This window comes from Limulus polyphemus, unplaced genomic scaffold (assembly GCF_000517525.1).
Source record: "Limulus polyphemus unplaced genomic scaffold, Limulus_polyphemus-2.1.2 Scaffold2049, whole genome shotgun sequence".
NCBI classification, from domain to species: Eukaryota; Metazoa; Arthropoda; class Merostomata; order Xiphosura; family Limulidae; genus Limulus; species Limulus polyphemus.
The window spans coordinates 32,364-46,766 of NW_013667659.1; the positions used below are offsets into that span (position 1 = coordinate 32,364).

Genomic DNA, 14,403 nt, shown 5'->3' on the forward strand with positions numbered 1-14,403 from the left:
AAATGTACAACGTTTCGACAAGGTTTTATTATCAAAACCTTGTCGAAACGTTGTACATTTGCTGTTATGCTAAACTTATATTAAAGTTTTTCTTCATTACTCATTCAGACTACTTTGTTTTATTGTCTCACGAATCACTTTAGTAATTTTTATTGCTAAGCTTGTAAGTATTCTTGTTCTTTCTACAGAACTTCTCTGGAATATATTTAAAGTGTGTTTGTTTCGTGCCCTGCTTATCCTACAGAGCACTAATATTTCAAAGGCTCTATAACTCAAATTCATTTACCTTTTCCCTTAACTAACGTGTTAGGAAAAATTCATATCTTTAAATCTTCATCCTATTGTAAATAATGCTGTTTTATAGTTTCTTAAATCTTCTGCTTTCTTTAGTCGTTCTTACTGTGCAATGTAGATCCCCTTCCTATGTAAATTAGATATTTTTTATAAATAAATCCACTAGGATAGTGTTTCCCAACCGGTGGGCGTTTTTAAAATTCAGGGCAGTAAACTTTGAGGGGACAGAAAAGTTTGAGGGTTTCAAAGTTATATTTGTTAAAATTACACCATAAGAAATAGGGGGTTTCTTTCAACACGTTTGAGCAAAAATCATTGTGTGGGTGTGTTTACGGCAAGCACAGGGGCATCAACTTTGAGGGGACAGCAATGGGGAGGGGTGGGCAGAAAAGTTTTGAGGTTTTCAAAGTTATATTTGTTAAAATTACACCATAAGAAATAGGGATTTTCTTTCAACATGTTTGAGAAAAATCATTGTGTGGGTGTGTTTGTAGCAAGCACAGGGGCATCAAGCTCAGGGTATTCATTGAAAATTAATTCATTATTCATATGTGTTACCATGATATATTTTCTTTTGTTCCTCTTTGCAACTATGTAACACTAATGAATGTGTGCAATAACGTGGCTATTTTTGCTGAAATAAAATATTTTAAAATTTGTAATTGACTATTATTGCCTTACAATTTTCATTTTAGTAAAATATTTTAATTGTCTAAAAATTTGTTAGAAGGGAGGCATGAGCGCTCATTGTTTGCTGAAGGGGACGCTGCGGCGAAAAAGGTTGGGAAACACTGCACTAGGATTTGAAAACTTAAAAAGAAAACAACGTTTGTCTCTCATCGTCTAGCGCGAATGACGAATTTTTGTATTGAACGAAAAGCCTCTTAGGCAATTGCTTGTGGGAGACAAAAGATAGATCTGCATGCTATGTTACATGCCTCTGGTTTGGAGTCCAAAATGGAAAAATTAAGAGAGATATGAAAAAATCATCAGTTTACGTAGTTTTATCACAAAAACTAGGCCTCTTAGTTTATTTTGATATGTGTTCTTTAATTTCTATCTAACTGTTATAGTAATACCTATATCGTTCTTTAAAATTATTCCAAAATCGCTAGTCTGGGTTGGTCATGTTATGAAATTATGTGAACATTGAGATCGCACTAAAATCCTCACGTTTGGGATGTTTTTAAAAAACCTCATTTCTTAAAAAATTTACAATTCTTCATGAGTTTTTCACGTTTTTTAGTGAGCTAATTGAAATCAAAAGAAGACATCGTCGTCTGGCGCTCAGCAATCGCATCGGAAGTGGTCTTATTGTTCTGAGACCAACTTTATATAGATATTTTTCCTTGTCACATGTTTTTTGCTTTTGGATCTTCCTGAAGTTGTACTCTCTGGCTATTATAAAAGAAAGATGCTCAGTATATATTATTTTCAACTAAACTTTAGCTCTCCACATATTATATAACAATATATTAGTGAATGCAACAATTATTAGTCTTTTTTTTTCTTGTTTTTTTCAACTACACACGCGTGATGTTTGAACTCATTAGCGCCACCTTTCATATTGCATATAGCGTGAAGAATCTGCTTTAGAAAAGAGAAGAAAAAGTGGGAAAACGAGATTATAAATGTATATTTGTGGTTAGAAGTATTGACAGTTTTATTTTAAATTTTGAGGTTTACGCAGTACTGATATTTTTTATTTATATATTGTTTAGAATGGTGAGTTTTATGAGTTTGACTGATTCATTGTAAATTTCCCTATCGAGTATCAATGTGCCAGTCACTGTACTCTGTACTGTAGTGTTACTGTTATTACTAACTAACTAAGTTAATTATTGTGGTACTGTTAGTGTTATGTTTTCTTAGTGGCTGTTATTAATATTTAAGTGGTGTTAATGTGATTTTACTTAAGCCTAGTATTAGTGTTAATTACAATTATAAAGTATAATAAAAATTACAAGCTTAGTGTTTGTAGTACTATTCACTACTAGTTCAGCAGTAACCAACAGTAACATATTAATGGTTGTTAATATTTTGAATAAAATTAGGTAGGAACTTATAGTTTTAGTGTTTATTGAAGTTAATTAAAAGTTATTTAGTAGGCTGTAGCCTTAGAATAGATTAATTGCATAGTGGTACTAGTAGACTACTGTTAATTATTATTTCTACTGGCACTAGCAACAGATTTTGTTAAAGTCAGTATTAAATACACCTGTGTAAAACTGCTGAAGTAGTTAAACAATTAAAAACAGATTCAACAACCTCTATTCTCAAGTATATTATTGACGTTTATCTATAAAATGGAACTATTACCCAACTACCCCCCCCCCAAAAAGAAAATTTTAAACTGCAAAGGATCATCCCATAACCTATCCCATAATGTTTTGAAAGAACAACAGTTTTCTCAGCTATTTGCACATGACTTTTACATTAATATTACTAATAGCAGTAATGTAAGGACTACTCAGATTTTTAGGTTGTGGATCAGGCCCAGAATTCAGGCTTTGGACATGTTCTTATCAGTTTATTTTAACTTACCTAATTCAAAGCCTGAACTCTTAGAACTGGTGTACTTTAAATTTAATAGTTGACCTGGTGATTAGAGTGCCTGCCGTGCAATCTGTGGGTCACAAGATTGAAACGCAATGCTGAACATACTCAATCTTTTTAGCCATGTGGTGATATAACGTGATGGTCAGTTGTATTATTCATTGTTAAAACTGACCAGTTACCTTCCCTCTGGTCATCAGCTCAAAATTAGAGATGGTGGCAGATAACCATAAAACAAACTTTGTCACATTGGATTTTCTTTTAATGAAAAATCTCTTATAATAAATTTAACTTTCAAAGACAATTGGCTCATTGACCTAAACCCATCATCGTTCACTTCTATTGATTTTTTGAAAACTTAAATATAGCCCTTTACAGCTCTATGAGGAAACTATTCTATAAATTTATTAATCTTAACCAAAAAAAAAAAAATCAAATCTCCATTTAAGCTCATAAAACTTAATATAGTACCCCTAATATTCAAGTTTTTGTTTCTAACCTTTTCATTTCACTACTCATATGAAAGCTATCTAACCCACTAACAATTTTAGGTCTTTTCCATTTGGTGCCTACAAACAGATCATTTTAAAAATAACACCAGTAATGTAATAAAATAATTAATAATAAAACAGTATATGATATTTTTTGTGAATAAATCTTCATCTTTCTTTCTATTTTCCATATAAATTCACAAAGATAAGAGTCAAGCAGTTGGCATTGAGTTCCACGTTAATGCTTCTGTATTGTTGGTGGGCACCAAACTGAAAGATCCACAATTTTCAAAGCCTAAAGTTGAATTCATCCACCATAATGTGCTCTGAGGAAAGCAGTTTAAAACTTTAAGCCCCTTCTCATGCAAGTTGTAGGCTTAAAGTAAATGACTTACCAGGAATCCTTCTGGTACACATGTTTGGATACATGCCTACATGGTGATATACATCCCGTAGTGAGGGGAATAAAAGCAAAATGCATTCGTTATTCTAAATGAAGCCTTTGGGTACATGTGTCACAAAAATATATTTAAAGATACAGAAATATGTTTTGTAAGTTTTAGCTGATATTTTAAGGCCTAAATCACAGTTAAATAAATGGTTTATTATTACTGTTATAATGGAACAGTTGTTTTCTTAACTCAAACTTTCTGATGCCATTTAAGTTGAAGTGCTTGGTAATGTGGTATGGTACACATAAGGGTCACATTTTTGATTGGATAAGTGACATGTATTGATCAAAAGCAGATTCATTTGAATTTGAACTAATATCAAATTTACTAGACCTTGGCTGATCCTTAAGTTAGATATTAATTTTCAGGCCTATAATTTTATAATTGAAGAGTTTCTTTTGCAGGAAATAAACCTTAATTTTGGTGTTACTTGCCAGTTAATGCATTACTAAAAAAAAGCACAGAAAAATAACTTCCATAACAACTAGTGATAATTGTACTCAAATAGTTGAATTGAGTTAGGCCAAAAATACATAAATCTTAGTCAACTAAAAGTAACATTTTTGTCATTCATGTACATGTGCAACATATCAAACAACCATATTATTATAAAGGTAAGAGCATAAATTATAAACTTATTAATTGAAACACGACTCTTAAAATATTTCAAACATTAATAACTGGTAAACTAGTGGCTAGTATTATAAACTCAAAAAACAAATTTTCAGAGAAGAAAACAGGAACTTTGTATATCAAAGCACACATTATAATAAGAATAGTAATGAATTAGGAAAAAACAAAATTTAATTTGTAAGATTACATGAAAGAACAGTATTACACACTTCTCAAAAATAATTCCAAGTCAAATAATAATTGAGTGAATAAATGCTATAAACTATTACTTTTAATAATTAACAAATATATCTTGTGTATTACTTGGTCTAACGGCCCTTGCTAGTCTCACTTAACTTTATATCAGACCATGTGGTTACATATGTTACTAAAAACTTAACAGTTATTTTACATAATCATACATGAACTTAGTATTTATATGTCACTCCTAAGGAAATGTGTTGATTTCTTAATATAAAAATTACTTATTTAATGCTTGACATACACTGGAAAGCAGGTGATCTAGCAATTTTAAGACAACTAAAAATATACCAGAACTAAATGATGGAAGGAAAAATATACAAAACTCTAACTGAAAATACTTAGAAATTGCTACCTCACCCATGTAACTTAATTTTTATTACACAATAGTACTGAAAAGAAGTGACAATTTGATCCTTAAAGACTGTTCCTGTACATCCACCTCTGAGAAAAAAAGTAAGAAGTATCAAACCACCCTCAATTTTTCAGAAAATTATATGTACCCACTTTTAAAATCTTGTGAGGTGCCGGTCTCTACAACTGCTATGTTAACTCATTCCAAAAGCTAGCCACCTAGTTAGAAAAATTAAACTGCCTTAACTAGATCATAGTCTGTCTTTTCCAAATCTTAAGCATCTGTTCTCTCATTCTACAGCCTTCAGAGTACAGCACAAAGAAATCAGATGCTTATCTGTTGATACCCCAGATAATCTTGTAAGTTCTTGATAAAATCACCTCTTATCCTTCTTTTATCAAGAGAAAATAAGTTAAAGAAATTCTAAAAAAGATAACTTTTCCATTCCAAGAATCCTCCTAGTATCCCTCCTCTGAACCTTTAATATGTCAGTAAGTATCATTTGTTATGTAAGGTGACCAACCTCAGTATTACAAGTGATTTGTATAGAAGAGATAATTACATATTTTTAATATGTAATGAGTGTGTTTAAATAAATCCTAAAATTCTGTTAGCTTGACTACTAGTAACAGAGCTGGGTGATATAATCAGTTACCCATGAGTAATGATTACATCGATTAGTTTCACGTAAACTAATCAATTAATCAAAATTAGGGTTTTTGATTATCACTGTTTTCAATTATTCGAACTATCCAAATTAATTGAAAATATTGCTGCTGTGTTCATTTGTTAGTTTCTTCACCATAGCATAATGATTGTTTATTGATAATAACAAATGTACATGATGGATTGTCTGTGCTCTGACCAATTTTAGTCGTATAAGTTTTTTTTTTTACTTCAAGTTTCTTCAGCTTTGGTGATTTGAGCACAGGGGCTCATGATTAGAAGGCTTCGGGTTCAATTCCTATTGTTACCAAACTGTTACATTGTCTTTGTTATGGCAAAAGTACTAAGGCTTTCTGCTACTGTCACTAATTTTGAGCTGCTAACTAGAGTGAAGGCTACTGCTGCCAACTTTTTTTTTCTTTGCTTGTATATGCCATAGTTTGAAAAAAACTGTATTAATCAATTAATCAAATATTAATTTGAAATGCCCAGTTTAAGAGTATGTTCGATCATAGCTAACCTCTGTCGTCAGTTAGCCAGCTGACAAACAGATTTGTATTATTCTCCCAAGATAAGTTGGCAGTGAACAGAAACTCATTTTTAGCAAACAAGTTCATTATGAAAAAAGGGAATGCTTATAAATTATAATTGAGTTTGTGTGAAGATTTAATGTTGATTGGTAAACTGCTTGTTTTTTAGAAGTATTTACAATTAAATATTGTGTCTTTTTATAAAACTGTGATTATATTTATAAATAGTAGCATTTGCTGTGATAGTAGTCTTCACACAGTGAACACCGCCACAGGAAATAGTCCAAGTTTTGTGCAGGTCATTAATCTATCTTGAGAGGGTAAAGTGAACAGAATTCTATACAGCATATACACATTCTGTGGTAAGAAATTGTATCAAAACAGTTCACTTATGCTTCTGCTGGAAGAATCAGATTGTTCAAGTAAAAAGCTGCTATTAATTAAAAGTGTCTTACTATGATAAAGCTACTGAAAAAAGTGGCCTGCTTCAGTAGTTTTGCTACTATTATTAAGTTACTCTTCAGTCCCAAAATTTTTTTTTTTTTTTTTTGTGATATTAACGTATTATAAAACCCTCTTTTATGTACAAACAGAAGTTTGTAAATATTCAGGTTTTGCACTGAATGTGTATTACAGGTTTTCCTAACTGACATTTATATTATTTTTAGTCACACACAATCTTGTTGGTTCAACCAGGGAAACCAGAAACTAGAACATTCTCTGACTATGAATCAGTTAATGAATGCATGGAAGGTAAGAAAAATTTTCCCCTAAACCATTACCTGACTTGTGCATATTATTGAAATTATCCTATTGTCATATTACACAGACTGATATCTGCATTTCCAGATAAAGGTTTCTGTATGTCATTAGTACTAAATTTTCTGTTTTCTTAATTCAAGTTGTAATGCAGGAGTCCCTGATATTTTTTGCATTGTAAACCACATTTAAAATTAAAACATCGTTTGCTCACTGCCCTACATGAGTTGGCTACAAGAAGTTCTTGTGGTGCATGTGCATATTCACCCAAACACATGGCAAGGAAACTCAAGTGTGTAATGTCATAGCTGTGTGTTTGGTGTGAAGTATGATTTTTATTCATCAGTTCAGTAATAATTTACCAATTTTTTTTTTAAATGGCTCACAGACTACTATTCTAATGGATGTTTTTCTCTGTGTTTTGCTGTAACTTGGTTGTTTCCATATTCTGTTAAAAATTGTTGTAATAATAAAATCTTTTGTTTACTTGTAGTTCATCTGTTTGGATCATTATGAAGCTATCAAGACTAGATTCAGTTATAATAACTTGAGTGAATAGCCACTTCTTGATTGTTGGCCTTTAAATACTGAATTATTATACTATGTTACCAAAATACATTTGCTTGAGAAAAAAAAACAAAATACCATCTCTAAACTGACTAATTATCAGGTCTACTAGTACTATAAGGCTTTCCAATATTTTGCAGGTAAAACAAATCACGTTTAACATCCTTAAGCAGGGTGATATATAATTTGCCTTTAAAAACCTGTTAATTTAACAGTACTTCTAGTAGTGGATGTCTTAACATATCACATGCCCAAAAGTTTCCTTTGATAACTAACAAGTAAATGTGTGGAAGTCTCCATGATGTTCATGATTTAATTCCATATGCCTATACACATTTAAAAAAATGTTTTTTCAGCATCTGACTAACCATTATGTTATTGCTGCAGCTCTAAAATTGTTTTTATTTTCATTTTTTGATAAATTTTTAAATCCTATTTAGTTCACTTGTAATGATCTTAAGAGTAAATTGCAACATTTGCTAGTCAGTCTTTACCGTCATTGTAGCGAGATATTGTGTTTGTTTGACTGTTGTCATAAATCCTCAAAATATTTATAATACACAACATTTGCTAATCAATCTTTACCGTCATTGTAGCGAGATATTGTGTTTGTTTGACTGTTGTCATAAATCCTCAAAATATTTATTATACATCGACACCATTTCTAACACTTCTCATATGCATCAATAAACAGATGTCCGGTCCAAATGATCTGGTTTGGAACGATGTTACACAGTGACAACAACATTTAGCATACAGTAGTGTTCTGAGTCATCTAAATTTTTAATAGAATGTCTTATTTTTGCAACTTCTTAGCTAGCTCTATAACATAATTATGTTACTCGGCTCTTTCCAGTAACTATTTAATGTTTACTCTTTTCAAATTCTCATTTTAAAAATTAGTCATTAGCAAATGTTTTGTAATAAATACCTGCTTCTGGATTTTAAAGTGACCTACATTTGTACATATAATATCTTTTTTTCCTTCAAAAACTAAAATAGATAGTATAAAATATATATTTACCCATGAAATATTGCTATTACTTTAAGGTGTCTGCCACATGTATGAGGAACACCTGAAGCGACAAAACCCAAACACTCCATCTATCACTTATGATATCAGTCAGTTGTTTGATTTCATTGATCAGCTGCAAGATCTCAGTTGCCTAGTGTAAGTATCATTTGTTAGGTTTATATAGATTATGTAATAGTAGAAACAATATTGTACAGTGTTTCATAAAGACATTGGCGGTCTCATCCTCAGGAAACTAGTGTATAATAAGCTGATTCTGTATATTGTGTTTATATATTTTGTTGAAAGCAAAAATGAAATCTGTAAGAACAGGGCTAATACACCTGTAATTGTACATACCCTTCATAATATTGTATTGATATAATGCATGTGCATATGACTGCATATTTTTGAAACTGAACCAGTGTAGTTATAATGTAATGCTGATTTTTTGAAGATTAACATGAGTCTCATTTCTTGTATCAAAATACTTTCTGTGCAACAATAGAAAGCTGTATTTAAATTACCATATCTTATTTGTAGTTGTGATGTATTTAGGCAGCTTGCTTTGATCATGATTTTATTGGTAATGTATGGTCAGCATTTTTTTTTTGTTTCTTAATGTAATAATTTTCTCTCCAAAACTATGAAATTCAAAACTTCATTTAACTATGCTAAAATTGAGTATTAATGTTTGAACTCTAAATTTTTTTTTAAGCATACATTTGTGAGAGAATAGTTTAATACTCGTTCCAGAAAATTACATTTAAGAAAAAATCTTACCTATAATTTTTGATTTAAGAGATCTTACCTATAACGATATTTACATCTGCATCAGGTCGAGAAATGTATGGTGAAAATATGGTTAAGTATAAATATTTGAAGTTTCTTCAATAGAAAATTAATATGCTTTTCAAAACAATTTTGTTAAATATTTTATAGATTTATGCTTAAATAATTAGCAACAAAGAACACTTATTAACAGCAAAAATGAGAAAAAAACTATTTACTTATATATAGTTTTCAAAATTAGGTAAAATATATTTTTTTAAATAATTATTTTTGACCACCAGAAATATAATATTAAAGAAAGTCAGCTCTTCCTCTATCTAGTTTGCAAACTATTTTTCAGTGTTAAAAGTTAATGAATAACCATTCATTTATTCCTTGTATATGTTTTCATAGGTTATTTCAGAAACAAGTTGCCAGTTGAAACAGTAGTATCGCAGGCTAAAAATAACTAATCCACTCATTTGAGGAGCTGATGTTTTAACTGTTGATGAACGCAGATTTAATACAAACCTTATATCATTCACAATATTGAAAATCATCCCAGAAAAAACAAAACAAGAGGGAACATTCATGATTACATGTTAAAGTCTGATTAAGAAAACAAGAGGAACATTCATGATTACATGTTAAAGTCTGATTAAGAAAACAAGAATGAACATTCATGATTACATGTTAAAGTCTGATTAAGAAAACAAGAGGGAACATTCATGATAACATGTTAAAGTCTGATTAAGAAAACAAGAGGGAACATTCATGATTACATGTTAAAGTCTGATTAAGAAAACAAGAGGGACCATTCATGATTACATGATAAAGACTGATTAAAATCTACCAGATAAGGAAGTACAAAAATATTTTATACGTTTTATGTATGTTTATTTTTAGGTACCAGAAGTCCACAAATACATATGCTCCTTATAACAAAGATTGGATCAAAGAGAAAATATACATCCTCTTACGAAGGCAGGCTTCAAAAAACCAGTCTTAAGCCAAGTCTGTATCATGTGTATTTTATTGTCAGTGAGTGTGTATACATCCAGAAAAGTGTACTTTTGTTATAGGTAAAAAGGCTTTTTCCAGGCCTCATTTGTGTAACTATTTTTTTTTTAGTTTTTTTCTTCTTTTTCATTGTGAGTGTATTTTGTCATTGACATAATTCTGATTTAACTTCATTTATTAAAAAAGATTCATTCTCTATGTCATTGTATTTGCTTGAGAAAAGTTATCTCGGTACAGAAGAAAATGTTTGTTTTGAGATCCATTAACAAGTTCCTTTAATACTTCGTCATTTCATTTGAATAGAATCAAAGCATTTTTTTGTGAATGTATGTTTTAGTGTCATATAAGAAAGTCAAATTTTCAGGGTTTTGAAAATAGCAATAAAGTTTCCCCAACTTAAGCATTTGATCAATCCAGATATTCTGTTTTTATTTTTGGACCAGTTGAATTTGGTGTAATTGTTTATGATTTTGTTTTTCTGTTTTCTACTTGTTCAATAATCTGAGGTATTTCTTTAACATTATGATCTTTCTAAGAAATCAATTCTCTTTCATTGATAATATGTTCTTAATGATTGGCCTTGGTTTTTGGTGGGGAAACAAACATTTGAAATAGAAAATCCTTTTCGAAATTAATTACGTTAGTTTGTATTATATTAATAGTGACCACTAAAGTCTTCACTGTGTAAATCTACAGCATTTTTCAAATAAAAAATACTAACTATACAAACAGGTCACTACTCTAAAAAAAAAAGCAATCAGTTTAGAAATAAATTTGGTGTGACTTATCAACATCTAAGTGAATGTAAATGAGGTAACTGTAGCAGTGTGTATAACAAAAAGGACAGTATTGGAACACTGTAGCAGTGTGTATAACAAAAAGGACAGTATTGGAACAATATGAAAAAGAAAGCAGTGATCGGAAGTAGTTAACACAACCAAGTTGATAATGAAAAATAAATTTTCACTGTGATTGGTCAATCAATTAAATTGAAAGAAACTAATCACCCTATGGTTTAAATGTATACTCTAATATTTAAGTATAATACTTTTAGGCTATGGGCTAGGATAGTCACCATGCATTCACCCACTAAGTCTACTTCTTTGAATTTTCTGATTCATTATTCACAGAAGAAAATCTGTATTAACATTCAATACTTTGTGTGTAGTGCAATATATATGAGCACATGAAATTTTACACTTCCCTCTCGCTGTATTCCAGTTTTAGAATTAGAGGTGGGACTGAAGTTTTGCCATATTAAATAATGTTATCATTACTTGGGATCATTTCAAAGCTTTTAGAATAACCTAGATTCCAAATAGTTTTTATCTCCATATTTACTCTACTCGGCAGGTATGAAAATATTAAACTGTAAGAAAGGACGTTCTGAAACTTGGATCTATCAAATATCAACAGTGCCTGCATGTAAAATGGCATATTTTTTGCCTCAGCATAGTGGCTCATAGAATGGCTCCGAGTTTTTTTTCAAGTTCAGACTTTTAGCTCATAGCTCCATCTCTTGAACGATTTCAGATCTAATTAAGCTGTGGCTATTGCGGATTCCCTCTTGTTTTTTTTTTACAATTAAAGCATAAAAGTATAGCTTAATAATGCTCTTAAACATAATGTTAACATAATTTAAAAGTTATCTATTATATTCCCTTTAGTTTTACACCTGGACACTGCTGTACATCTGTGTTGTGTGTTTTTGGTTAATACATGGTCAGTAATTATTCCTGAATTTGTTATTAATGTTATTAACATTATTCATATATATTTCTTTTGTTTTTTATTTTTCAATATAATATTTTATATGAACAATTTTGTTCAATGATTTCCAATCTAAATTTTTATTTTTGTCTTAAGTCATCATATTCCACAGTTTTCCATGCATGTTTTCAAAAGACTATTCACTGATGCCACATAAGAAAATAAAATGGGTCCAAGAAATACCAAATTCAAGAAAGAAAAAAAGGTATGTTTGATTCATTTTTTGGATTTAAAATCAGACTCGTTCACATATTTATCCGAAGTAAAGGACCTGCAAAGAAGATAAGAGAGACTGAAAAAAATTACTTTCACAACCAATTTACTCCCCCCTCATAGGATTGAAGAAGCATTTGAATTTACCCCTTCAGTGTATTCACAGAAATATGGATATCACCGTGACTGTTATGTTCGAGTTACAATGAACTTTAATTGTTTGAAGTAAACAAGTGTTTCAAGAGAACCATTATGTGTACCTTGAGCATCATGGCTTTCTTTGAATAAAAGTTACAAAAGTGTGTGTGTGTGTGTGTGTGTGTGTACAATATACACACACACACACCATAAATAGCATAAATGTTTATCATGTCTAAATTTATTCCCTTTCAGTGTTATAGAAGTGAAAAATTATCTGCTAAGTATCATTCTAAGGAGCTGTGCTGGTATTTGAGGTTTTTGTTAATATTTTTTAAATTGTCACATTCCTTTTCTGAAGGTCCCTTTATAAATACAATTATTCAAAGCATATTTTTCAAACGAAAATTGATTCACCAGAGTCAGGTCACAAAAGAAAATGAGGCTAAGAAAGACCAGATTTAAGAAAGAAAAAACCAATGTGTGATTCATTTTCTAGATTTGAAATCAGATTACTCACATTTTTATCTGAAGAACTCGCAAAGAAGGCTAGAGAGACCGAATGAAATTTGTGAAAAAAGAACAAAGATTGGTTTACAAATATCTTGCCAAACAGAATACACCAGTCATTTTACTCTCACTGATGTATCTTTCCCACAGATATGAAACACCAAAGAAGTTTCTTTAGTCATTACCTGTACTTTCCAAGCACTGGGTACTTGGTGGTTAGTTAACGACACACACACATGCATGTATATTTAAACTGACAACTCTGAAATGACTGTGTTTGTCTTGCAGGATGTTTAGGTACTTTTCAATTTGAAAACCTTAAAAAACTTAATATAGAATATCAAATAATATCAGAGATTTACATTGATAGTATTAATAGCACTGATTAGTGATAAGCTTATTAAACAAGAATAGTTATTATTTTACATCAACAAAAAATTAGACAAATAATGCAAATAGAGAACAGATGTACAGCAGTGTCAAGGTATGAAACAAAATATATATAAACTTTAGAATTATGTTAACATGGTTGTTACAGAGTAATAAGCCATGTTTTTATGCTGTCACCGTATGAGAAAAATGCACCATTTTACATGCAGGTGATTTTCATGTGTGATAGATTTAGGTTTCACAATATCCTTTGATTAATACCACTGCTAAATTTAATTTTCAATGAAAATTCTTAAAATTTAATGCTGTCTACACTGTATAATTAATATGGAGATGATACAAAGAATGATGTATTTAATAATGGTAAAACTGTTTATTGATCAAAAACAAAGTTTGGGGAGTTGTTGGGTTTTGTATTGGACCCCAAATTATTTACCATTTTATTACTCTCCTGTGAATAAGAAATAAAAAATACTCAGAAGTAGAATTTGGTATATTTCAAAATGTGAAAACATTTAATATTTTAAATCATAATAGCCTTTGCTTAAAACTGGAAACATTTGCTTACTAAATAATGAGAAATACTCTATGACTATTGAAAAAGATTCATAATAATACATAAAGTTTAGCGGTTTTTTTAAATACGGACAGACAAACATTACTTTGGATTTAGACCATCAGTGTTGTTTTCCTTATTTTAGTAGCATATAGTCACACTACCCAACCTTGTGCCATTTTTTAGTTATAAAAATAACTTAACTGCAGTTGTTTTTTTTCCCTACATTCCTCTTAATTTGTCTATTATGGTTTGAAATCAGTGATGTTTAATATAGAGCATTTCTGATACATACTTTGCCTCCCACAAGTTGCTGCCCAATAAGTTTTTCATTCATTTCCAGAGCTCATCATTAAGCTTGATGGTGTGAAACAAAAGATTTTATGAAATACTATTTATGTATGATATATATATTTATTTATATATATATATATATATATATATATATATATATATATGCAGTGACTTGTTGGAGACAAA

The 14,403-nt window shown here is 30.3% G+C and overlaps 1 protein-coding gene across 1 annotated transcript; it reads left to right on the forward strand.

Moving 5' to 3' along the window:
- Nucleotides 1–1,847: 1,847 nt before the first annotated feature.
- LOC106465780 (enhancer of rudimentary homolog) lies at nt 1,848–10,762 on the forward strand. Its single transcript, XM_013926015.2, has 4 exons — nt 1,848–2,019; nt 6,886–6,970; nt 8,594–8,714; nt 10,233–10,762. Exons 1-4 carry the CDS (start codon nt 2,017–2,019, stop codon nt 10,333–10,335), a joined length of 312 nt encoding a protein of 103 aa, XP_013781469.1. The 5' UTR covers nt 1,848–2,016; the 3' UTR covers nt 10,336–10,762.
- Nucleotides 10,763–14,403: the final 3,641 nt, after the last annotated feature.

What these genes read in the sequence shown, in the direction of transcription:
- LOC106465780 (XM_013926015.2), top strand. An exon ending in AGTTAATGAATGCATGGAAG is followed by an intron (nt 6,971 to 8,593) that starts GTAAGAAAAATT and finishes TATTACTTTAAG; the next exon opens with GTGTCTGCCACATGTATGAG. An exon ending in CAAGATCTCAGTTGCCTAGT is followed by an intron (nt 8,715 to 10,232) that starts GTAAGTATCATT and finishes GTTTATTTTTAG; the next exon opens with GTACCAGAAGTCCACAAATA.